The following is a 26,926-nucleotide window of genomic DNA, read 5'->3' as shown; positions in this document are numbered from 1 at the left end:
ATAAGATGATTAAATACCATGGGACAACAGACGAAAGAATTCCTCGGATAAACTGGCTCATCTGGATACTTCAGCACCAGTCACTCAGCTGTAATTAATAACTTTTCCTATTTTATATCAAGCGATGCTCAGAAAAACTTACTTTTCAGGTAAGAACAAAGAAGCATTTCACAGCTGTCAAAACCTTCAAAACTCAAGCAACCTCACTTCAGCAGTAAAATCCTCAAAAATGCGCCTCTCATCTAGCATGTCTGCAAATTTCATTATGATTTTATTCACATCTCATTGTGTAAATACTGTCATTCCAAAACCTTAAGCATTACCGTACCTTTGTGCCTTCTTTCAAATTGGCTACAAGTTCCACGAAGTTATCATTTGCTACCGCTAAGCTCTTCAAAACTTCTTCCCTTAAGTTAGATTCATTGTTTGATTGTTTCATCTTTGAAAAATCCTGATGTGCATTCTTAAAAGAAGGGAAAAAATAAGCAGTGAAAATAACACAAGCTAGTTCTATATGTTTGGGGTTTTTTTCCTCTTATTGCTTCTACCCCCTTTTCCCAATACCTGCCTTTCCCCACCTTCCATTGACACACTCTACTACCCAACACTTGCCATCTGCCAAGTGCAGTGGCTATTTCAGAACTATACATACATTAACGCCCTGGCAGTAGGTATCAGCTAATTACCTATTCTGTTGCTGCCTTCAGCTAATTCTCAAACTCATACTGCAGACTCTCCTCCAGACACTATACTAATTAGGCTCTCTCCTGTACTACTCTCCATTGATATTCATAAAACCACACTGAAATTTAGTATTTTTAAGAAGTACTACATCAAATTTGGTTGACATTGGCAAGCTATTAAGAGAACAGGGAAGTGGAAAATTTACAGAAGGATCATCTCATTTCTTTGGGGAAAATAAACAAAACAAGCAATCTTTAAAAAAAAATTAAAAAAAAAAAAAGACTACTCCATTTGCAGAAGCAGCCAAACTTGAACTCCGGGACATTCAAATATCAAAGGAATATCCATCAAGATTTTGAAGTATACTATTGTCAAAAAACAAGTGAATACAAAATCCTTGATAAACACTGGCCACATGGTCATTTAGAAACAATTTTTTCCCTTTTGGAAAAGCCCCTTATTCTTGCAAGCCAAGATGTAGTCAGAAGTTGCTAGTGATCTCATGCACAAATAGGCACAACCATACTCGCGTCACTACTGTCACTTGTCCAAGCACTAAGACTTTTTGCCAGATGTTTCAGGTACCTGTCTTCAGTGTTACTGACAAGGCTGAATTTATAAATAGATTTATAAAATGGGAAATTATCATTAATTTTTACTTTGATGAGCTTTGCACATGCTAGAAGTCAAGCATGTTATAAACAGAAATTAAGATAAACCAAAATGGACTTCAGAGACCCAAAACGTCTTCTAGTAGACTGTAACGATGGGTCTCCTGTTTTACCAGAATACTAAGATAGGATGAGGAGAAAAATCAAAATAAACCCAAAAGCTTTTTAACACACCAGTTCAGCTTCCTTCAAGGGCAAAGCCATCTGCAGAAATGGGCCAAGAAAAGGTCCAAGAGAATTTACACTGGAGCTCTGGGAGGGTCTTCTGACAAGTCACATTTTCTTTCCAGTGAACACAAAAAACACCTCTGTATTTTTCAGTGATCAGAGGAGTAAAGGTGTATCAACTGGCCTACAACAGATTATCAAGCAAAACAGAGTAGAAAGCAAAGTGACATTTTGAAAGCACTGGAGAAGTAATCATTGCCCCTTAGTTTACGAGGAAGGAAGAAGGCATAAGGGTATTGTACCTGAATGTTTTTGAGAAGTTCTTCCTGCTTTTTTAGAGACTCTTGCACTTTCTGTGTGTAACTTCCATAGATTCTGTCCAGCTCAGCCAAAGAGATTGACTCCTCATTTATAGCACCATCCTGTGCAAGTGCAGTCAGGAATTTGCTTGTCATGTCAAAATTTACAGATTTCAGGTCATTTTCCAGTTGTTCTCTATCCTTCTTAACTTCATCCAGATTGGCCAGCAAAGTTTTTAATACATTAACAACCTAGGCAATAAAAATAGTCAGAAGTGAGCATGTTTAGAGGAATCACTGCAAAAGTATACCCTATTACTTTTTTCATCACTCCTCACTGATGCTGGGAACACTACTGTATAAGTATTTGTTTATAAATGTGTTTAAAATGGCATAGCATAACAAAATGCAACAAAACAAAGATCTTCAAGAATTTCTCAAACTATGTTCTCCTCTAAAGATTTCCTTCCGCTAACAACACTGAATTAAAAAAAGTAGATTTCAAAATCTTTGTAGTAAGAAAAACCTGATCAGATACCTTCCAATAGTATATTCTAAAAACAGCAGTCAAAAACACTGCCTTCAAATCACTCCAATGAAAAAAATAATCACATCACTATAGATAAGCCATGACCTTCTCAGAAAGGAAGTGGAAATATTTAAAATACTGGGCCACGTCTTTTACATTACCTGATCGCCCCAAGACCTGAGCACTATACCCCAACACCCTACATAACAAAAATACTCATCAAGGATTACTCCTTTTATAAAGTCAACCAGCCTTGCTGTCCATGGCAATAGATCTTGCTCACACTAAGTGTAATAAAATACACTTAGAGTTGCCTTTTTGTTTAAAATACGCTTCTTTTCCACATGTTAGTTACTACCTGTATCAGTTGTGACAGATACAAGAGCAGCCAGCAATTAGCTTCCACACCAATTCATGTAAGTTCACCTTGTTAAGATGAACAGCACTTCTATTCAAAACAGAAAAATATTTCAATGCTTTACCTCATTTCCTTGTAATGTTTTTGCTGGGTTGGCAGAAGGAATGGCTGCATTGAGTTCTGATTCTGGCTTACACAGAAGTGCAATCGTATCCCGGTGAGACTGGTAGCGCTCTTTAACTTGCCCATCTGCTTGCACAGCTTTATTCAAAATATTATGGTAATTGGTTCCCTCTGGTGGTGGGAGGAAAAAAAGCTTGTTTACATTATTTCAAAACTTGTCTTATCCAAGTCTTGCACCAAAGCAGTTTTGATATTTTTCAGCAAGTCTTCACACATTATGAGCCTGCACATTACAAAGTTATTAACACATAAATAAAACTTACTTCTAAGTTACATTTTAAATCGTGCATAAACTAGGAAGCTATGATAATTCTCCAGAAAGGCATACAAAACTATGAATGAACACTGGTTTCAGCTACCCCCCAGATTTAAACCCCTGTAACTTTGCCAAACTAAGGCAGTGGTATCAGTCCCTTGTTAGCTTCAAAATAATACATATTAAGTGCTCAGAAAACATGCTATAGCAATGATACAAAGCAATTTGACTAATTACTGGGGGAAAAAACCCAAAACACTAAAGAGAAAAAGAACACCTTGATGGGAAATAACAAAAAAAACCAAACACCACAAAAACCACACAACAACCACCAAACCCAATGAAAAATACACTAAATTGTTTTAAAAGGTAACTGCAACCAGATTCTTCTGAGGGCAACCATTTTTCATTACATATGCTTCCTGAAAATTTAGGATGCACGCGCACTCCAGGGGTGCAAAAGCAGCAACAAACTCTCTGCTATCACATCATCACTCAACTCCAAATAATGGTGCAGACTGCAATAAGGATATTTCAGCATAACATCTCCTATACTGCAATTTCTGTATATTTAAAGATAATATCAGCGCACTGAAAATTATTTTAAGCTGGACGATGAGAATGGACATTTTTAGAGCATCCACAGAATCAAAACCATGAAACATGACATCTACCTGCCCTTAGAGGCTTATAGAGTTCATTGGATGGTGTTCTCTGCCAGCGTTCTTTGAATTTTGTTCGCAGGTCATTGTCTGTAGTTTCTTCTTCGTCTAATAATCTTAGTGACTACAAAAGTAAAATGATACATACATTAAACCGTCCTAAACATGAAAGTTACAAAATATACAGCTAGTGTAGAAAATATAATGAATGCTTATACATCCCTTTATTAATTTAATTTGGCAAATAAGAAAACAGGCACAAATCACCCAAATTTCTGTAGAATACTTCCCCTCCTCCAAACAGTTTTAAAAACGAAGTATTGTAAGGAAACATCTACATACATTTGTATGAACTAAACACTTTTTGAAGTGCTGTTGAAGTTACAGATGTGTGCAATTATCCAAAACATTTTCTATTGCCATTTAAAAAGTTCAGCGGTGGTGCTTTTTAAGAATGTTTTAGTGTCAACAGTTGCTAAGCTTACTTCATCTAAAATTTCTTTGTTCCTTTGTAGCAGTTCAGGCAGATCTTTGATCAGCTGATCAACAGTCTGAATTCCTCCCTGTTCAATCACAGACTTAGACTTGTTCAAAATAGACTGAGGAACAGTATCACCAGACACATCTTCAATAGCAGCAGGAAGATTGAGAGAAGCCAAAACACTGAAAAAGTCAACATGTTAAATAGCAACTTGTTTGTAGTTTTATCTCATAGCTTTATCCTGTAAATAATACTGCTATCCAAACAATCACACTATCAATTACAATGGAAACAAAACTGAGAACTCTAAACTTATTCCTAGCTTATACCTCTCCAAAAATATGCTTCAACGCTCTTTAAAAGGCTAAAAGAAATCCTAGTCTTCCCGCTCTTACAATTATGGCAGACATTTTCAGAATTAAGTATCTGGTAGATAAAGAACTAACTGCCTTGATATACATTCCTATCTTTCAGCTTGATAAAATTTTGTTTATTACTATTTATTTTAAAGCACAAAATTTTGGAGGAAAAAACCATCATGTATTGAGTCACTGGTACAATCAAGCTGACCACTGGAATGTGAAAATCCTTCTAGATTAACCGTGCTGGAACTTTTTTGGAACAAGTGTCAGACTCCCAAGAAAAAAAAAAAAAGAGGGAAGACTGAAGAAAATTAAACACTATTTGTTCTTAATAAGCTTTCAATCTTACCATCCGCAGAAAAGTAGTTCTAAATAACCCTGCTATGGCTGAAGTTTTCCAGCCTACCATACAGTAACAAAAGTCCGCTGCTGTATTCTGGATGTCTGCAGGATGCAAGGTAACCAGTGTTTATAGGCTGTTCTGTAACTCCCCTTGAGAACATTAACAAGAAGCCATACTTACCCATTCGCCAGATTTGTGGCTTCTCTCATCTGGGCTATGTGCCTGTTTACTAGATCTGCCTTTCTCTGGTTGTAAATGCTCACAGACTGCTGAACTTGCAATGGAACCATCTTCTCAAACAGGTCTGCAATTAAAGTAGCATAAGTTACTCAAATTGCACTCTGACTTTAAAAAGGAAACAAACATCTTCGCAGCTCTTTTGTACAGAGACTAAACAGTTTAAGCTATGCTCCCTTACTCCGAGATGTCTTAAAAATATACACAATTCTAAAGGTTTTTAGATTTCAGTTTTTAAGACTGAAAATGAGTTAGAAATAATTTAAAGGCATTACATTTAAAACAATTGTAGGATTACAAATCAGATTTTCCTTAAGGCTTCATTTCTAGTTTTGCTTCTTTAAAAGAAGAAAATGAGCAACAGAGGATCATTTTTCACAACTCCCCTGTACAGCCAACAAACTGAAATTTTTCAACTTTATGGATGGGCAGCAACCAGGTTAGTTAAGATTGCACAAAATGATACCTTTCCCTTATATTACTGTTCCTCCTGAAATTAAAAAGGTTGCTTTAATATAGGAAATAGAGTTGCAGAGAAAATCTGAGAAAAATCTTTTAAGAGAAGGGCACATGGCAGATAATTATCTTTAACCTGTGGTTTATTCTTCCAGTACTTTTACCCTCAAGTAGTAGCACAACAAAGTGGAAGAGACAAAAGTCACTTTCAAAAACACTGCTGTATGCTTAACAATTCATAAGTAAACACCTACATTTCATGGTACAAACTTTGGTGGCCATGGATTTCACAAGGTAACAACTACCCTGTTCGCTCCACACTCTTCGCTTACCAGTGAATTTCTGACTGAGGGGAACTACAACTGGAGTAGACTTCACAAGACTGGCTTTTCCAATAGACTCCAAGTCTTTCAGGTCAGGAACCCGGTCATGGTAAATGAAGTCATTGTCTTTTTTGGCAGCTGTAAGTGCACGGTTGATTTTGTCAACCAGATCTTTAACATTTATATATTCATCATAACGAGATGCCACTGTTTTCACCAAGTCTGCCGCATGCTAAGAAAAATTAGAAAGAAAAAAACCATTAAAAACAAAACTTTTCTTTCTCCCTTTCATATATACTTAGGAAAACATATGAGCTTCCCAGTCAGCCAAATAACTACTGCCTACATATAAGATCAATTTATTATTTCCTTAAGAAAATATGCTCCCCTCTTACCTATTCAAAAGGACAAAGGAGATTTTACTCATTGAAATAGTTCACTGGGGTAAAAAAAAACCAACCAAACAACAACAAAAAACAGAACAGTCACCAAGTAATATCTCACAATAGCCTTACTATGTCTCCCCAAAAATCCAAAAGAAGTAATCATGAGTTAGAGGCAATAACATTTCAAACACTCATTCACAACAAGATTTTTTAAAAAAAGACTGTGTGCCATCTTCGTGTTGTTCCATGAAACACACAGCTTGCTTTTGCAGGTACTGTAAATTGTTTCTCAACCGTGCTCACATTCAGAAAGTAAGAGGCCAGAGTCGTGCTTTTCACATCTGCCACTAAATCCATCTAACCTTCAGCTCAGAAGTTACAGAAAGTATCCTTTACTCCTACTGCAAATTAAAATAAAATATAAGGTCTGCTGTCTCTGTTTGTCTGCTCAGCCTATCTGATTTTCCTACATCCAGTTTACTGCAGGAGGGATGCAAGACAAAACATTGTCCTTTGATCATAACGGTTCAATCCTGATCACATTTGTATTGTGGATGTGTAAAAACAAAACAGTAAGCAGAAATGTCAGTTGAGGTTTACATAAACTCACCACAATTCAAAGAGTCAAACTTCTTGGGATTTTGAAGTGAAACTTGAGCTACTTTAGAAGTGAAGTAAAGTTTGAAGTTTCCTGAGATTTTTTTGCCACTTTCCATTGTGCCATAAATCACACAACAGTGGTTTTGGTTTGATACAATACTACAGTCTAACTAGCACTTGCCAGAAACAGAAAATGGGATAAGAAACAGGGGTGTGCATAGATACTTTATTTTGGAAGAATTTCTGTTAATCTTGCCCCACTCCCCACCCCAATTTAATCCATCTTTATTCTAGCTTTTAAAAAGGGAAATATAAAGTATTATTTTATAGCAACTTAATTTTTCAAAGCCTCAACAAAAAGGGTACTAAACCTCTAATTTGCACTAGTTATGGAAGCACTATTTCAGTAATTGTAGAGAACACGAATTAAGTTTCATCTTACTAAGTGCATTAAACAAGACACAGGATTTTAACTTCTGACTACATGCTGTTCATGAAGCAGTGCTAAAAGTAAGTAATAGTGGAGTAAAGAAGCTCTTCAGGCTTCACTAAAACAAAAAAAAACAACCCAAGCTTTAACTGTTCAGCTTGAAGGGATACTCCCTCTAACACAACATGGAAAAATCATGGACACAAACTGATTTACTATGTAACTTAATGATAATAACTTTGATATAGCCAGACCTGTCACAGGTGAGCACTAATAAAAAAAAATAAATAATCAAGATCCTATTACAGTACAGTCCCAGAAAAGAAGGTCTGCTAGGCAGATTTGAAACTCAAGAACAGATACACCTTCATCTACCACCTAATAATTCTTAATACAACAGCTTGCTATTAAAAGTTCATATAGGCACTTCACTGTCATGCAAGCATACAAAAAAGTTTCAAGCTCCACCCTCCACCAAGTCAATAAATGCATAATGGTAACTTCAGAGACTTAGATGTTGACATTTTGAAACTCTCCTGCATTATCAGTAAACAGATATTGCACACAGATCCTACAAAGTCAGTTGAAGCAGCACTTCATTATTTTTTTTTTCTAAGGACGAAGGGATTTGAAGTAGTTCCTTTTTAGCCATTTTCTTTCATACTGTACTAAAAACATGAAAGGACCTTACTCATTACAACATCTGAATCCCTCTAGAAACCAGATAGAGACAAAAAATTTATAAAGACTAAAAATACAATTGTTTGTACATTTTTCAAAAATTATTCAGATTTAAATGAGGATTGCAGGAAAGGAGCTGGGTATAGACCAGGCAGAACTTTAACGTTCTGGGGATTTTGTAATAACTTAACTTAGGAAAATTTATTAAGAATCTGTTTTATTAGCTATACTAAGATATGAAGCCTATGCAAACAAAGATACAGACTTAACATGTCAAGCAGTATCAAATTGCCCAAAAATCATTAAGCACACACCTTTATAAAAGCTAGAGATACCACTCATCACTGCAACTGCTAATAATTTGATTCACATGATAAACATGCTCTACAATTTTTTAATACATTTCATTCTTACTTACTTGAATTTTAGAACTCTGAACTAGCTTTTCAAGATTTAAAGTCTTCCCCATATTTTTCAGAGAAGAAGGAAAATTACCCACCTGTAACCTCCCAATTTCTTCACCAAATTTCTTCTGCTGTTTTGCCAGGATAGATTGATGATATTCTGCATTGGCCTGCATAATGCAGTGCTTTGCAGCCAGAACAGGAAACACCTCCTGGAAATAAAAATACTGACCAGGGGAAAGTCCAACCACATTAACCACCACAGACAACATGGGATGCAGGAAGAAAAAGGAAGAAGAAAAGGAAATTAGAATCACCCAATTAATGGTTTAGATCGGTTAAAACATTAGAAGTAAATGTCTGAGACCACATGACTTTGCACTGATTAATCCAGTTTTGGCGTTTGGTTTTTTTATCTGTTGCTGCAAAATTCTTAGTGTCCATTATTTTAGATAAACTACAAATTACATTCAAGCCATGAAGTCCCAACATTTACTTCAAAGATTAGAAATGCATGCATGTATTAGAAAGGATAGTTGCAAGAACACACCCAAATGCCCCCAAGAAAAAGCCAAGACAAGGGCGGGGGGAAGACGACAGGCCTTTTGGGTGGGATGGTTTTTTTGTTTTCTCTGTGTATGTTTTCTTAACAAAGTACATTTAGAACAGCAGCAGGCTTATCAAGAAAGTAACTACAATTATGAAAGCAAAGAACAAAGAGGACCAGTAACTACTGAAACAGAAAGCAATTTAAAAGTCACTTTCATGCTTTTATATAAACAAACTTATCTCTGCAGGAGTACCAAGACATGAAGAAGACATTATGCTGCAGCCCACAGTATAGGCATGGTCTTTGATCAAGGATTTGGCCTTACGGTTCTATTTCTTAAATCAAGGAGAACTGGAAAACCAGAGTGGTGTTTTAAAGACCTCAGTATATAAAGACCTGCTTCACATTTGTGCAAACCCACTGCGCCACCCAGAGATGAGGGGGGAGAAAAAAACAAAAACAAAAACCAATAAAAAAAGGGGGTAAATTTGGAAGACAAAGCTGTCTGGGAGGCCTTACAGCTGGACTGACATCCCAAGTCAGCCTCTATTTCACACTCCTACACATGTAGCTTTTCTCAGACCTGGTGTTAACTCACGGAACCAGCAAACCTCATTATGTTCTTTCAAATAATCAACTGGCAGATTACTTGGCAACTGGAACAGGGAGCAGATCTATGGCTTAGAAAGGTCCACAACAACAAAAGACAGAGCAATGGCTTTATTATATCTCATTGCCTCTCAGAATCAAACAAACATAATACCTAAGTGAGAAATAGCCCCAATCTGTAAAATGCTACAGAATGCATGAGAGGAAATACGTGCATACATAGAAGAATCTATCAAGCTGCAGCCAAGCAAGATACCAATTTAACTTTAAAAAAACAATATTTTTTTCAAACACACATACAAAAGGCCACTGACTAGCCTACAAAGTAATTTGTGTTAATTCATTGCTTAAGAATAAAAATGCACACTTTTACTTTAGTTCAGTAGCCCTTACCCATACAGTTTCTACCATTATCATTCTATTCTGCATTAGAAACCTGGGGGGAGGGAGGGCAGCAGGGGCAAATGAACATTACCTGGGTTTTTTTCCCCCAGAGGTAATAAAAGTGCCTTAGTCAAATAATTGCCCAAGTATTTGCTGAAGACTGCATATTAAGTTACAGGACCAAACATCAACAACTTCCATTTATCAATGGTAAAAATATTTTTAGTACTTTTCTAATGTATTTTTAGTAAATCTAGTATATTCCACAGTTTTTTTCTAACAAGACAGACACTGAAAGCTATTAGTGAATGAAAAATAACTGCAAATTAGCAACAAGGGATGCTTCCCAGGGATGTTCAGAAAGAAGCGCTACAGAAGACAATCTCCAACTTAGCTAGACACAGATTTCAAGAGTCCCACAATATCGAAGTAAATCTTATCCACCTGTTACACTTGTAACACCGTACAACAGGTTCTCCACTGTTTTATGATATGAACATAACTGATACACTTGATACTTCAGAATTATCTCGGTTTAGCCTTGACTGTTCATTTGAGTGCTGTTGGTTTTGGGAAGATGCAGCAGGTGGTTTTTTCATGCTCTTTGAATATATACTGTATAACAAATACATTGAAAACTTGCTTATTTTTGAAGTATCAAGATTGTTTTGGGGCACAGGAAGAGGAGAAGGCAGGCAGAAGGACAAAGGACACACAGCGACTTCCAAACATATTTTTCATTAAGAGGGAAGTGAACAGTACCACTGTATTCATGCTGTCAACAAGACAGCATATTTCACATGAAAACATTGGAACTAGAAGCCAATTAAGCCCCATTAGAAAGTTGTTAGTTTGAAAAACAGATGTAGTAAGGCATTAAGTACTAAGAAAGCATCCCTAAATGCTATCACAAACATTTCAAGTTGACTTCAAAAGAAACGCATCGCAAGTAAACACACTTCATGTAGTAAGATTTTACTTATTTAAAAAAGCCACACTATGTTTTGCCTCCTAGATTCTTTGCTGTTTTTCAAATTACAGGTTTATTTCCCTTAAATGTAGCAATATGTCAGCTTTTCTTGAGGATACATTTTAGGTGTATTTTGTCGAGTACATTGTAAACAATAACAGTTATTCACAATAACAGAAGATCCCAAATGGTTTCCATGAGAGTCACTAACCTTGGGCAGAGTATCTTTATATTGACATTGTTTGTAAGCATCACCATAGTAATCTGCAGCTTGATTAGCTAGTTTAGCTATGATACCATCTTTCATTTTATCTGGCAGGAGGGCGAGAGAAAACAAACAACAGTTATGATTATCATCAGTTTCTACAAGCGAACAGGCAAATTACTTCATCTTCAAACAGAAAGAACTGCATTCTAAGGGTATAGCTTTACATTATAGCTCAAAGGAGGGATCCCATTCTTCTCTCCTGACATTCAGCAGCAGTTTCCAGATTCTCTACTTCAGCCATGAAGCTCAAGATTCTGTCAGGTGTACAACAGATCTTCTGGCAGCTGCTGGCATTTATGCAGGATTAAGAGTGATGCTTTATCTCACACCAACGGCAAGCTGCCGACAAAAGCTGCAGTCCCACTAACTCTGGCAGCTTGTTCCCAGCCCTTCCCCTGCGCCACACAAGCGTTTGTGCAGCCATAGTCAAATAATCTAGCTGAAATCTAGTTAGGAAAAAAAAACTTAATTTTCAGCAGGATCTGTTCTCTAAGCCAACTCAAAATATGCTTAAGTGCAAGAGAAGAGAAGGGACTGGTCCTTTCTGTGGCAGTCCATACCACCGTTGGCTTACAGCAAGCATAGAAATACCATTCCTAGACATAAAAAAACCCCACAGTTCCTCCAAGTGGCATCCACTACTTCATATCAAAGCCTCATGAGCCTAGCAGCAATAGTATTCCCTGCCTCACATGTTTACCCTGCTCCTGAAGCCAAAACTGTTAAAACAGGAACATGCTCATCTATCTCTTTTTATAATAATCTCTGGCCTGCAATAGTAATTCAGCCTTTCAAGCGAAGGCAGGCAATCAAACTTTGCACTTTGGCCATCCACTCTAAACAACTGCCCTTACAAAAAAATATCCTCCGATTCGGGTGATTTATATGCACTGCCAGAATGATAAACATGAGTGCAGGGTATGCAGAGAAGTCTGCAGAGTACGCTTAATCGCCCAAATTAAATAAAAAGAATTTCCAAATGATCTTCTCATTCCAGCATATTCACACACGGTATCTACAACACTTCAGGCACAAGCTACGATGCAATACATTTACCTTCTATGAGGTAAATGCATTTAAAGTATGCCAGAAAGATCTTTTCACTGTGGAACAGAATCCAGATGACAAATGGAGAGAAAGGAGCTTGTGAGATCCAATAACTAACTCCTTTGCTAGAATGTTTTTGTCCAGTGCACTAAATATTTAATAAACCCCAAAAAAGTAAAATCTAACTAGACTGTCCTTGTAGCCCCACCTAGTGTATGGTAGTTGCATCTTCCCTTCATAGAGCTTGAGCTCTAAGCCAAAAAAAAAGGGGGGGGGGCGGGGGCCACGGACGACAAGAACAACCCTGACATATTAACTAATATTAACTAAATTTCCATTAACAAAGGACACATTAGAGGAGACTCATTTGTCAAGGCAGACAGCTCAGGATAGATCTTTCACCATCCAAAAGCGTTAGGTTTTAGCCACGTATCTTTAAAATACTGCAACTACAATAGAAGCCTTGACATGGAATAGTGAACATATGGAGATTTAGGGACACTTAAAACATTAAGCAAGGCTCAGAAATTGAAGCAATGATGTGTGGTTATGCAGTGGAGTTAGATTTGACTGACCAGTTTGGTTTCTGCCAAACACTTCTGCTTCCTTTCCACTTGTGAATAAACTCAGTGCTATCAGAAATACCATTGTCAGCTGGTAAACTACTAAATGGACTGTCTCACATAAAAGAAAAAAACAAAGTTGCAGGTAAGGTAAATAGCCAATGCAGCAAGAAGCTAAATTTGAGTTGTGAGATCAAACTTTGAAGCATTTCCACTTTCAAAATGGGTTTCTGAAGCTAATCATGTTGTCAAACATTACTTCACAAAATGTCTTTCCAGCCAGGGAAAATCTCTACATCTGGCAAAATCTACAGCCTCTATAGTCAGATGATTATTAACTTTCATGTCCTCCTAACACTGGCAGACTTCTGGTCTTGGGAGTAGTCACAAAAAACTTGAGTTCACTGAGCACACGTGGTTTTTGGATCAGCCTTGCTTTGTCTTTTTCATGTTTTGGGTAAGAAGAAATCAAAAAGGTGACAAAAGACCTCATTTTGTATGACAAATATGTAAGTGCTGCTCCATCTGTGAAGGAAATTTCAAGCATTTGTTACCCAAACGTATTTCAAAGCAATACATACTAAAATAACTGCTACCAGTAAACATAACTTATCAGTTGGCTGAAAGACAATAGTTTCTCACTGAGATTCTCCTAAAAAGCAGTAGGCTACAAGAATGTTCATGTCTTCCCTGTGAAGGGAAGAAACATCCCAGTTATGATAACCACTACCTTCCTCCACTGTATTCCCAACAACATGGGGAGAGAGAGCAGTTGGTGGGCAATCACATGTGACCTCTATGTCCTTAGTTCTGCTTTTAGCTATCTGTAATGCCTAGATGCACAACTTTTTGTAAATACAGAGAGCAAAACAGAATAGCAAAGAGTTAGAGATCTTGCACTAAGGATAGTACTGTTCCACAGGAAAATTCTTTGAAACATATGCTTTGTAATAGTTGTATTAAAATATGCAGCCTCTGAACCAGTATTTCACAATTAGTCTTTAACAGTTAAGGACAATTTTTTGTTCAACCTGCAGAATTTCACTTTCTGAAATAAACTGAGCATCGTCAGAGTCAGACTCTGTCAAACAGTTCCTCTGTTGAAATTAAGAGCAATCAAAACACCATTTGTTTCCCCTAAACTCTTAAGAAACCTCCTTTGTCTCCTCGCACAGTCATTTCTTTCTAAACTCTCATTAAACCACTCCCCTGACAGAGGAGAGGAATAGTGGCAACCCCTCTGTGCACCATTTCTAATACTCTCAGTTCATTTAAAGAAGGCTTTTTGTTCTAAACGGGGAAAATTAAAAAATATAAACCAGCAAAATCATTTGTAAAGATGAAAATTAATGGGTTTAGGCATGAAAAGAAAGGCAAAGGCAAACAAGACAACTGCATTGTCAGGTGAACCTTAGACAAATCCTTAAGTAGCATCCATAGCCTGTGTTTAACAACCTGCAAAGGGAGGAGGGCGGGAGAATCAGTAAAGGAAAAACAAAAACTTCTGAAAGGCCCTTTGCAAGCTCTTAATAACATAAAATTGTTTTTAAGTTTTTGAGGAAGTTTTAATGAACACAAATATACAAGCAAAAAATATATACCTCTTGTAGCTTTCAAAAAAAAGACTTCCTGGGCTTGAGCCAACATAATAAGACTGAGAGTTCCAGCTGTGTCTGGAGAGATGTCCACTGTGGGTTCACGATTCAAGGCTGACAAAACCGTGTCTTTAATGTGTTGGAAAGCACCACTCGCAAACTAAGTAAAACAAAATAGTATATTGCCATTCATGTTTCCAAACATATTTTTTCCTCTTACAAATATAATATGTACAACAATACACAAAAAATAGCTTTTTCACTCTGTGGTTTCCCATTTGTTGTATAGCCACTAAAAACAATCCCTGTTCTTGAAGCCACTTACACAGAGACATTTATCAAAACAGGCTGAGTAAATGTATATTGACTACACCTAATGGCATAACAACATGGAAGCCTTAATGCATTCCACAAAGAAGAAGATTATTACTGTATACTTTGTTGAAACTAAAATTTATACTAGCTAAAATTATTAAATCTCAAGCTGAAGGTTATTAGTTACCAACACACTTGGGGAAAGGAGTATGGAGAACTGTATGGAATTCAATCCTTCAAAGCTGGTAAATAAGTATTTCACCAATCCACCTTTGTACTTAAGAGGGGAAAAATACGTATATATATTTATGTATGTGCATATATAGCTTTAAAAATGAGACATACTTATTTGCTGTTCTAAGATTAATAAATCTGTATTTTAGGCATAAGCAGGGAGCCTCTGTACCTGATAGTGCTTAGCTGCAGCTTTTAGGCCTTCATCATTATCCAGATTCTGTTCTGCTGCAATCTGGCTTGCCAATGCTCCACAGTTGAACAAAACACAGGTCTTCTCATATCCCAAGCTTGCCAGAGCTGCAATCAAGACACACAGTTACCCATATTGGTAAGAAAAACTTCAGTACTCTAGCATCCTAGGTGAGGCCAATACTACTCACATCTGTACTTAAAGATACCAACAGTTTCAAGAAAAAAAAACAAAAAACAAACCGGACTTATAAAATCAAAGTCATCTCCCTTCTGAAGGCTTTATGTAGTGTAATCTAGTACTTCCACAAAATTTTTCAAATGACGAACTACAGAAAGAGGCATAAAAGTGGTATGAAAACCTATACAATACACAAAATAATCTGAAAGTCTTTAGAGTACAGCTTTTTGGCTCCTGAAGATACAGAAATACATTCATTACTGAAGGATTATCTGAAATATGAACTTCCATGCATTAATCACTTCGCAGTAAGTGCCCAATTACATGTTCATACCATATCTTGAATGCAAGATTAACGACCTTTCTCTCATTGAGACCAAAGATTTGTACATGCTCTGTACATTCTATTGAAATGCAGGGAATTTTTTCACCTCTCAAAGCTATTGCTTCAGACTGAAAATGTTGACAAATATCTTGGGTTTATGTGTACTGAAGCAGTTAAGCATTTACTTAAATCTTGTGCTCACGACACAACTGTGTAGCCTGTCCAGACTCAACTCCTGTAGTACTTCACAGTCCCAGAGGATGGAGCCCACACTTCTAGAAACAGTAATACCTGAACAGGAACCATTTTGTATCTATTAATTGCTTTCAAAAGGTTATTGGCTACATGCAAGCACTGGAAAAATCTATCTGCAGACAGTAGTTTCTCATTACCGTCAAAGTGTCTAGACACTCCTTTTGGAGAACACAGAAAACTCAACTAGTGAATTTTTAATTTCACAAACACAAATAAAACTTTTAAGCTATCCTCAAAACATTGACAGTACTAAAGAGGCACGTGTGTTTCATTTCACTAACATCCAGCCTTCTTACACAGCTACACATTTATCTAACATCTCTGAAGCTTCTGTTAACATTCCCTGACCTGCACGAAATTGTCAGACAAGCAGCCATGAATCTGGCATGCCGTGTTTCCATTTTGTTTCCATAATTTACCTAGATCATCCCTCTTCTGTACTTTACTTTCCAGAATTTTTCTAAAAATATCTTGTACAACTTACACATCGTTCAAAAGACTAAAACACAAGGCAAGAAAATACAGCTTTAAAGTTTCTGAATTACAAAATTATATACAGAATAACTTTATACTGTGGACGGCATCTCAAGTGTGATTTACTACAGTAAGAACAGCTGCTTCGCAATATAGATTTTCCTCAGACTTATCTGTTTATAGCTCTACCTATTAACTTAAGCCAACATATTTCAGATTGCACGCCATGCTGTGTACTGGGTCACTTTTCAAGCAGCCACAGTATGTCAGCTACCCCTGCAACACAGACTTGGGATTCGGGGGAAGATGGGAAGAAAACAGTTTGCCACCACAGTGAGAGCCAGAACTCTTAAGTTACATCACTGCATCTTGGCCCCACTGAAGTCAAAGGAGTTTTACATTGACTTTCCATCTGGAGAGAAGATCACCTCCTCTTAGAAGTCAACAGAAATTTTGCTCTCTCAGTAACTGAAAACTTAGCTTTACACTGAGAAACCTCACTGCTAATTCTGATCTGAAATACAGACACACACACACAGTTCATGTGGAAAGCAGCGTCTGGATAATCCACAATACAGCACTCTAAGATACATACTAAAGACTGGTTTTGTTAATTTCTTTCACCTGAGATCTACTTTAAAGTTTCAAAATACAACTTATTCCATTGCTTGTTAACTGAGCATTATGCACATCTCAGTAAGAATTTCTTTGATATTTCACATGGATTGTTGCATAAATCTCTGGCCATCTGACTCACAGTTTACTTAGACAAGTATGTAATTAGCGCACAGACAAGTAAGCTTTCTCAAGCTGCTGTAACATCACCTTTACTCAAATTCTCAGGGTAATCATCAACATTATGATTACCAATTCTTTTTCTCACAGTTATTATAAATCTCTGGCAATTTGCAGACTATGTTTAAGTCATAATATTCTGAACTTTACTACGAAACAAGATTCAATCACCATGAAGTGCAAGCCCCAAAGACGACAGGACCAACCAAATTCTGAGAAAAAACACAGCATCTTCAGGAAGGTCTCAAATTATCCAGAAGGATGACTTAGAACAGTTAGAAAATAAAACAAGGAAAGCTGTGTACTATCTACTTACACATAAGAATGCAGTGCATTCTTACACACACAGTTCACACAAGCACAACTTTAGCAAATGTATTCAGAACATGGAAAACTACAAAGATTCTCAGTAGTTGCTAAGGAAGAACTATATAAAGGAAACAAACTTTAAGAAAACTAAGTAGAGAATATGTAACATTTTTTTCAGGCTTTGTCTGGAGCTTCAAAATTGCAATGACCATCTTGCAATGCTAGTCAAGAACACTTAGGTATAAATAGAAGCAGTAAGGAATGATGACACGGAACTGAACAGCTCCTCACTGAAAAGTATTTAGTCTTAGTTTCTCTATTGGCAAGTGTTCCAAATCCATTTAATAATCCTCAATTTGCTGTGCAGAATTGTCCCTATAAGACTAAAACAAAACATAGATTCAAATTCCTTATGTTTGCAGGAAACAAACGCAGGTGGTTTTTTTTTCGTTCTACATGTTCAAATCTGTATGAGAATGTTTTCAAATTAAGTGATAGGAGAATAATTTCAGGGCACAGGCAGATCCTTCTGTTCTCTTGAAGAACATGTGATAGCAGACTAGGTTACTGAAGCCAGCTCCCTTCTTTGTGGAAGGGACCCACTCACTCACAAGCACATCTCATGAGGATCTTACTAATTTAGAACAAGAGCAGCTGTATAACATTAAGTTCCAGTAGTAGGTTTTTGTTAACTTGAACAATTTTGATTAATGTCAGTCAGGGTTGCTCCCAGAAAAAGTCGGAGGAGCAGACAGCACACCTATTATCAGACTGCACATCTATTTGTTCCTCCAGAAAACTAATATTAAATCTCAATTTTATAGAAATTGTTTCCATGTTGCCCATTTATTCACTACCCACGTCAAAGTGAGTTATTTGTTACCAATATAGTTGAACTCATTTGAAAGCTATGTTGAGAATACTAGAAAGACTATTAACAACTCAGCTATATAAAAACATACTCAAAATTTTGTATCTTTAATACTTGCACTTTCTGTACATTCACATACCCAATTTGGCAGATCCTCCAAAAAGTGATCCTTTATCAAAAGCATCTTTCCATGTAAATGTTACACAGACCTGAAAGTTGTGAAAAAGAAAGATCTTTATAATTCCAGAATTAAATAGGAAATTTTCAGAAAACATCCCAAATCCACATATTTATCATTTTATTTTCGAATTGCATAACACATTTAATTTCCTTGTAACATCACAAACATTGTGGAAATTTCAGGGAATTGTCAAGAGTTACTTAAAATTTTATTATACCTTTATTCCTTCCTGCTGGTTTGCTCAAAACATTTCAAGCAGACAAGACAGAAGTTCTCAAAATAACGTTTCGTCTTCGCTCATATTCTGACTGACAAATAGATTTATTTCCAAACCAAGATACTACCCTTGCAAGAAGTCTTAACAGTCTGGTATAGTCACAGTTAAAAGGGAACCACTCAACCAGGCAGTTTCCACTGTTCCAAATTACTAGCATATTTGGAACTATTTTGTAATACCAAAATTCACTCATCTTAATAAGTTAATTCAATAGCAGCATTATCAGGAAATGCATTCTCTTTCCTGACTGTAAGTAAAACCAGTGTCATTTGTATTACACTTTCATCATCTATTTCATAGACAATGCAAATGCTTCACAGAATTGGCTCTGAAGTTCCACAATCTGATTCCTTATTCAGCTGGTCAAACTAGCTGAAGGCAACTGGCATCACACCAGAAAAGACAGCAAAATTCTTCATTTTAAAGTGGCTGGGGAGAGAAGAAGTAACTGCAGAAAGAGCACTGTACTGTTTCATAATGTATTTTCCTCTAGCAGGAACACTAGCACAGGAAGCTCTGGTCAACAGCTGCTCATTGCCACTTCCACTGACTACTACTTCCCTTTCATGGAACAGTTTACAGATTTGCAGAACTTGCTCTTAAAGCTTTCCAGTTTTCCATGTCTCAAGGTCTTCCGATTACCGTATCAAAACATTTACACGATAAAAAACAAAGTGCAGTTCTTGGCTCTGGCTACAGGTAAACGCAGCTACATGTAAAACTCAAATCAGTTTGAACTGCATTAAAATTAATCCCTTACTTGTAACCTGCGAGTCTGAAAGACACTTTTTCTTTTAATCATAACATTACCATTCAAATGACTTTGTCATTAAAGTAATGTAAATTCTGTCCTATTTGTAAACACATCCAAAGAAAACCTGCATCTTTTTCCACCAAAACAGCGGAGCCTAAAATTCTATTCCAGTCTCCACCTGAGGAAGATTTCAATAGGCAGCAGTTACACTGAATTTCTCCTTAGAGACAGGATTCTAAAGAAATATGGTAGGGGAAAAAAATTAATTAACACCATATCTAAACAAAAATTACATCATTTGTAGAAGCAAAGGCAGGAATAAAGTGGTCAGCTCTTAAGTGGCATATTCTGTTACCTGTTGTGAATGCAACATCCATTCTACTTCCAAAACCAAAGATCATACTCCACTCGTTACTAAAGGTTTTCCCATAGAAATTATGTTTTAAGATGCCTTCAGAACATAGTATGACATAAACTTCTTGGAAAAAGAGAGCTGAAGAGGAATCAGCACAGCACAGCCCTTTCTGACCTAAACTGCAATGACCACTAGCCAAAGTCAAAATAAAGACAATTATGGTAACTAGAGGTCAAGTTTCAGTATAGACTATGTGTGAGCACCGACCAGAAAACAGAGATTAGGAAAACGAGGCTCAAAGAGATTAAATGCCTTGCCCAAGACAAGTACTGTTTAGCAGGTTCGGTACAGGCTTGGAAATCATCTCTCATTGCTGCCATGATTCAGTTTAATAGTTAGATAAGTTCTCTTACCTGATTTTCAGAGAATGGAAACTTCGGTTCAATTGAACACAGCTGATCATAGTATCTAAAAAAAAGGAATTAACAGCCATTAGATAAAAAAAATTAAGAGTCCTGTTTCTTACACTGGCACATGAGGAAAAGAGTGCAAAAATAAGTTGTGAAGCACATTTGTAACTATGGAGGACTTGCAGGACAGACAGAAATTTTGCCTAAAGGGACTTTTTTCAGCAGAGAAACAAGTCCAGTAGCATGTACACTGCCACCAATAACATGGAAACCTTGTCTCAGAAGTAGAAGAGTAGCACAGACAAAGCTGACCCATTCCACTTTCTGACAGAGGGTGGATTAGAAAATAATTTCATACAAAGAAGTCCCTGAATACATGCAGGGAGACAAAGAGTCCATCAGACATGAAGTCATGCTGCAAAAGTAAATTAAGTACAGCATTTAACATAACATTAACAAGCTACACTGCAGTCTCTTGATCTGAACATCATATTCCACTCCCCTACAATTCCTGACTCATCTGTTTAAACGTCAACATCTTTAAAATAGATGCCATTTGCCTTGCACAGTACCAACTGGAGAACCTAATCCTTGATCAAATTCTTTAGTTGCAAGCTTGGTTTTCATTAGAGTATATTGTAGTCACAGTGAACTAAACCCAGAAGTTTGTCTGTGCCAATATTTTGTCTACTCACAGTGGAAGATGTTTAGGGAAGAATGCCAGAAAGATAATACAACAAGTATAGCACAGTCCCTTCACACAATCTATCCAGGCAACAGCGAGCAATTCAAAGTTTTCTTGAGTTGTACCCTACACCTGCAACACTTGTTAAACATGACAGGCTGGATGCAGAACAGAAAATGTTTAAAAAACATTTAAAACGTCTGCCAACTGCTGAGAACACATAACATGTGAAGCCTGTTTCCTACATTCTCCTTGGAGCACTTGCCATATGGGCATACACCCAAAATTATGTTGGTCAAATTCTTTTTTTAAGAATTTATATTTCCAATATACAAAACACCTTGTAATAATGAGTTTCACAGTCTGTGAAACAGGGCTAACATTGTTCCTGTTTCTTTACATTACGTTATTAAATACTCATCACTACTGATGTAGACATGAAGCAGATGTACAAGGCCTACATTCTGCAGGCAATACATATTTTTTTAGAAGTCATACACAACAATTAAAATAGTGTTAGCATATTTTTCAGTGAATTTTATCTGCCAACATATGTAATACTACAGGTTTCTGACTTCAACTGAGCCACCACTGCAGTTTAAGACACAATAAACCGTATCAAAAACTACAATAATCTGCAACAGTAACCCAGCAGGACTTTCACTAATAGTTGAGTTGAAAGAAATTGTTCCCAAGATTAAAAAAAAAAAATCTGCAGGTTATCTGTGACAGCAATTTAATCAAGAATAGTTTTTACTTTTAACAACTTAAAAAGTCTGTGAAAGGTATAGTAAAAAAAAAAAAAAAAAAAAACCAGAACAAAAAAACCAGCCAACCACAAACAGAAAACAACTTGCACTGAAGATCACTGCAACCAATACATTTACAATTCACTTCCTTCATTGCCTTGGCCTGGTTTCAACATAAGTTACTTGCATGCAGCATCACAAAGAAATGGAGATTTTTCATGCTGCCTCCTCCCGCCTCAATTTAGTTTGTTAACCAAAAGACAACAATAAAGCAGAGCTGTCCTCCTACATTTCACCATCACCTAGTCCTTATCTGCCATGAGGAGTCAAGAAGCAAAGCTTGTTAAATGTCCTTGTGAAGTCAGGTGCGCCTAAGCAGCGTCTGTTTGCAAACAGACTATTCTTTGTATGTCAATAGAACCACAAAGAAAAGGAAAATAAGCCAAGGAGATATGTTCCTCCCAAATATGCACATTACTACATTTAACATCAATGAATACCAGCAACACAGGGCTTTTTGTTTGGTTCAGAACTTATGTTACTATTCTGATTACTATTTCAAGCATACGATGTCATTTCATCTAATTAAAGAACTTGAAATCCTACTCAAGATTTAAGAAGTCTTTAAAACTCTGCAGACCAAAAAAAGAAACCACAACCAAACACATGTAAAATCATTTAGGGTTTTTTTTAGCAGTAGCTAAAGATACATAAAAATAATGGTATACATAAACTAAACATTTAAAAAAGTGGTAAAGGCATTAACCACAAAACATCATAAAACTAGCAGTACAAAGAAAAGTATCGAAGGAAAGGCCACATCTGATGTGCATGTCAGTTACACACTGAAGGATGAGAGTAAACATAACAGTGTTAGGAAAACAAAGTTTACAGTAATCGAACTACCAAGACACAAACAGAAGTTGCCACACCACACAGATGAGCATTGCATGTTTCAAGTGATGAACTACAGAAAACCACGTCAATACATCAACTGCCTGAGCTCCTACTACAGCAATGAAAGGGAGGGCAGATAGCAGCAGCACAGATCTAATCCTTGAAGTACTGCAATCTTTCACCAAAACCAGCATTACACCCTCCTAAACTCTAGTAAAAATGAGTTACAGCAGCCAAATGAGTTGGAAATCAAGGTTTAGATTAGAATTTAATTAAAATACATATTGCATTAAGAACCTCAAATCCTGTTCCCCCTTCAAAGAATCATAAAGAAAAATCTCCTTCAAAAGAACATAAAAGAGTCCATGATCTGCCTTCACTCTTCTAGGTAAGAACTGGCATCCCGAACTCACAGCTGGAAACCAGAACTGCAACTTTCAGCCCTCAGAAAATTTGACCATTCAAAATAAAAATGAGACATCTCCCCTTTCATGTTTTTAAAAGAACTGCAAGAGTTGTTAGCAAAATTAGATCAATTTAACCTGCACCACCATTCCATCCCTCCAGAAAAAGAAAATGAAGTCGAGGCAATCCTCAATATTAAGAGAGGAAGCAAGGCACCGCTTCAAGCTGTAATTATACTCGGGGAGGGGGGGTGGAGAAAAAAACCAAAACCACACTAAATCAGATCTGCTATGACAGAATCTAAGGGGAAACACCTGTACCAAGCTCACCTATGTCACCTTCAGAGCACTCAGATTCTCACAAAACAAAAGCAAGCTTGGAAGCAGGCTGAAGTCTTTACCAGCTACCCAGTGAAAAGGAGCACAGTGTATATCAAATACTTCTCCATGAGCATTTGTGTTCATAAGTCAAACAACAGCACACCATGCACTTCACTGGTCAGTGTTTGCTTAGGAAATGGGGCTGCTACTAAGTTCATTTCTTTATTAAAAGAAAAATTCTGCAGTAAACTACTCAGCAAAACAAGGCTTCTAAAGGTTACAAAACCATGGGCAAATCCTAGATTAATTAGCAGAAGATTAAGCCCTCGTTTCTTAACAGTTAAATGGTCTTCACTGCTCTACTACGTATGATGGTCTATAAACAGCTACAAAGAAGTAAATGTATGCAAAGGGTATCCACATTGTAATTAAAACCTTACTTCACTAACCAACCAGTTTTAAACTCCAGCAAAAATCTTCCTGTAGTTAACTTTAATGTAAGACTGAATACAACTCTTAAAGAGCAACAGGAAAATACTGGAAGCTGGAGGGGTAAGGGAATTTTCAGAGGAAATGCAAGGCACTCAGATGCTTGTGCTCTATCATAAGCTCAGCTGGATACTTCAAACTTCTGGGTGTGCAAACAGTCTGACTTTTTAAAGTAACTGCATCTTACAGAATATTAACAGAATGTATGTCAGAATATTCTTACAGAATAAGAACAAACTTCTTTTCCAGCAATTGTCATGAATATAAATGGTCATACATGAGGCAAACCACTGATAACTTTAGGGATAACAGAAGACATCCAACTGAATGTTTTATTTTCTCTAATTTACAGTTAGTTCAGTTATTCATCTTAACTCACTTCCACTGTAAAGGGAACAGGTATTCTCAAACGATACAATTAAAAATGCAGGTGTTTTATGAGAGAAGCTCCTGTGCAGCAGGAATATCACTTTGTGTTCACATGTAAGATGCCACCAGTGCAGTGCCCACACTCAACACCTCCCGACTACTTCAACAGCAGTAAGCAACAGCACCCAGGCCCCTGAAGTCACCTGCAGATCACTGATCCAACAGCAAAGAAAACATATTGCTGCATATGAATTGACTCAAAAGGAAAACTGTTGTTACACAGTTGCAAGTGGTTTCCCTTCATTATTCAGAGAGAAAACCTGAGATGAAGTTGCATACTATGGCTTGAATTAATTTAATGACCTGCCGGCACTGAACGAGGGAGCTCCTGCTCAGCCCCTTAGCTTTCAGCAACACTACTTTTATCCTCTTTCTAACCGCTCTGATGTTCACCCGACCTTCCACTGAACTCATTCAAGTTGCTCACCTTCAGAAAGCCACGTACACCCTTTGCCTTCCAGAAATGGTGCAAGAGAAAGGCCAGAACTGAAGTGAGGGCAGCCTGCTCTTAGCAGCGTAGAGCTGTTAGATAGGGTGAAGTCCTATCACATGGCTGGGCCAAGCAGGGATTCCAGATAGTAACTAATGACAAACTGGATTGGCACCATCAGAAAAGGAAGCTCAATTCCAGCATCCAAGGGAAAATAAAAATACGCCTTTCAGTGTGGCTAGCAGAGTCCTTCTTTCAGCTCATAGAAGCTTCTTATGCACCTGACCTTCAAAAGCATACACAGTAATAAACAGGAATAGACCAGGAAACTACAAAGATACTGTAAAACACCACGAGTACAGTCATAGCTTTTACAGCCTTAACACCCAGCAAAGGGTTGATAAGCTCAAAAAACATCACTAATTCATTTTACAAATAAGTCACTTCTTTCCTATTCCTCTTCATTTTTTTAAGTTTATAAGTTAGTTCTAGTGAACATCAGATGTATTTCTGTTTGTTCATGACACTACAGAAATGTGTCACGTCTACAAATACTTCTTATCCTAAAAAGGACCTCTATTTTTATTTTTTCTTTAAAAGAGGGATAAAAGTTCCTACCACTAGGTAAAAAACCCTATATTCTGGTACTGCAAATCTCTGACCCCAGCTTTGCAAATAGCAACGTGTACTCCAATATTAAATCTAGTGAATGAATCACAGTGACCTCAGCGAGTAGATGAGCTACAAAGAAACGGGCTCAAAATAATTCTAATCTAGAGAAAGAGAACAGGATTACCACAGTAAATCAATAACCGCAATCCATGAACGTTCTAGAGACAAGGAAGGCAGAGTGCTTTTGCAGATGTCGGAGCAGTTGCTCCTGAAGCAGGCTTTATGCAGTTTACTGGGCAGAAGGCACAGATCAATCTTTTGCTCACGTAACTTGCAATAATCCCGGCACAAGAGATGCACCAGCAAACTTTCTGATAGTAAATGAAGCACGTTAGGTAGAAAGTGAGGATGTGACTTTGGAAATACATTAGTAAGTCGCTAAACACAGGAAAACAAGGGAGAAAAACACAATAAAAAAAAAAAACCTACACACAACACAAAAACAAGCACACACCAAAACAAGAATCCCAGCAAAACCTACAAGAAAGCAGTAAGGTTGTGTAAAAATCACATTACAAAAGAAAAAATATTACAGACATTACAAAAGTAATGTAAAAAACAGCAAAACGTAACACAAAACACAGGCGCGATCAGTTCTGAGAAGCATAACAGTCGGTCCCTTGTACCCTAACCCAGCCGGCACCGGCACGCCGCAAACACGGGGAAGCGGCTCGGCTCAGGACCTCCCCCCGCCGCCACCCCAGGACCGCGGAGCCAGGCGGCGCGGCGAAGGCCCCGGGCCGCCTCCAGCCACCCCAGCGCGGGAGGGGGCGCCCGGACAGGCCCGCGGCGGCGAGGCGGGCACGCAGCCCACAGGCCGCCAGAGCCGGCCCGGCAGCCCCGACCTCCCCGCCCCGCCCACGCCCGGACCCGCCCCGCCGCGCCCAGGGCCCAGGGCTGCCGCTGGGGCCGCACAGCGCACCTGGGGCGGGGGGGCGCGCCCGCCCCACCGGAAGCGGCGGAGGGGGGTGAGCGCGGCGCGGCGGGGGAGGGGAGGGCCTGCACCGGCCCGGCGCGCGCTCGCCCGCCCCTACCTGAGGAGGGTCTCGAGCGCGCTCTCGTGCTTGTCGAGCGGGCGGCCGAGCGCGCTCTTGCGGAGCTTGCTGAGCTCCTCGGCGGCGCGGCAGTGCTCGGCCTGGGCGTCGCCGCCCGGGTAGCTCTGCTGAATGAACTTGCACAGCGGCTTGGCCAAATCCACCTCCGAGGCCTTTTTCAGCTGCACCGAGATGAAGTTCGTCATGGCCGCCGCGCAGGGTACCGGGGGTGGGGGGAGGAGAAGGCGGGCAGCCGCCGCCGCCGCCGTCGACCGCCGCTCAGGCGCTGCCTTTCCGCTCCGCACGGCCCCTGCCCGACGCCCGCCCGCGCCGCGGCCGTACCCCGCGCTTCCGGGATCGTCACGCGGGATCGTCACGTGCGCCCGCCC

General features: G+C 38.2%; 1 protein-coding gene across 4 annotated transcripts in view; it reads right to left on the bottom strand.

Moving 5' to 3' along the window:
• PDCD6IP (programmed cell death 6 interacting protein) overlaps window positions 1-26,883 on the bottom strand; it is a 34,525-nt gene extending 7,642 nt beyond the window's left edge. The window contains exons 1-14 of one of the 4 annotated variants that reach the window (XM_055804517.1): window positions 26,538-26,883; window positions 20,431-20,485; window positions 18,590-18,659; window positions 15,221-15,348; window positions 14,506-14,659; window positions 11,238-11,338; window positions 8,609-8,740; window positions 6,022-6,244; window positions 5,177-5,300; window positions 4,296-4,473; window positions 3,823-3,934; window positions 2,834-3,003; window positions 1,826-2,074; window positions 329-463 (exon numbers count right to left, since the gene is read on the bottom strand). In XM_055804517.1, coding sequence (XP_055660492.1) covers window positions 329-463; window positions 1,826-2,074; window positions 2,834-3,003; window positions 3,823-3,934; window positions 4,296-4,473; window positions 5,177-5,300; window positions 6,022-6,244; window positions 8,609-8,740; window positions 11,238-11,338; window positions 14,506-14,659; window positions 15,221-15,348; window positions 18,590-18,659; window positions 20,431-20,485; window positions 26,538-26,743 — 2,037 coding nt within the window. In that variant the 5' untranslated portion in view covers window positions 26,744-26,883. The remainder of the gene's footprint in view (window positions 1-328; window positions 464-1,825; window positions 2,075-2,833; window positions 3,004-3,822; window positions 3,935-4,295; window positions 4,474-5,176; window positions 5,301-6,021; window positions 6,245-8,608; window positions 8,741-11,237; window positions 11,339-14,505; window positions 14,660-15,220; window positions 15,349-18,589; window positions 18,660-20,430; window positions 20,486-26,537) is intronic. The other 3 variants (XM_055804515.1, XM_055804519.1, XM_055804518.1) reach the window with 3 other exon arrangements.
• Between the last annotated feature and the right edge of the window lie 43 nt (window positions 26,884-26,926).

The sequence above is a fragment of the Falco peregrinus genome, chromosome 5 (assembly GCF_023634155.1).
Source record: "Falco peregrinus isolate bFalPer1 chromosome 5, bFalPer1.pri, whole genome shotgun sequence".
Taxonomy (NCBI): Eukaryota; Metazoa; Chordata; class Aves; order Falconiformes; family Falconidae; genus Falco; species Falco peregrinus.
The sequence above is the reverse complement of the archived record's forward strand: the minus strand, read 5'-3'. Positions and strand labels throughout refer to the sequence as shown.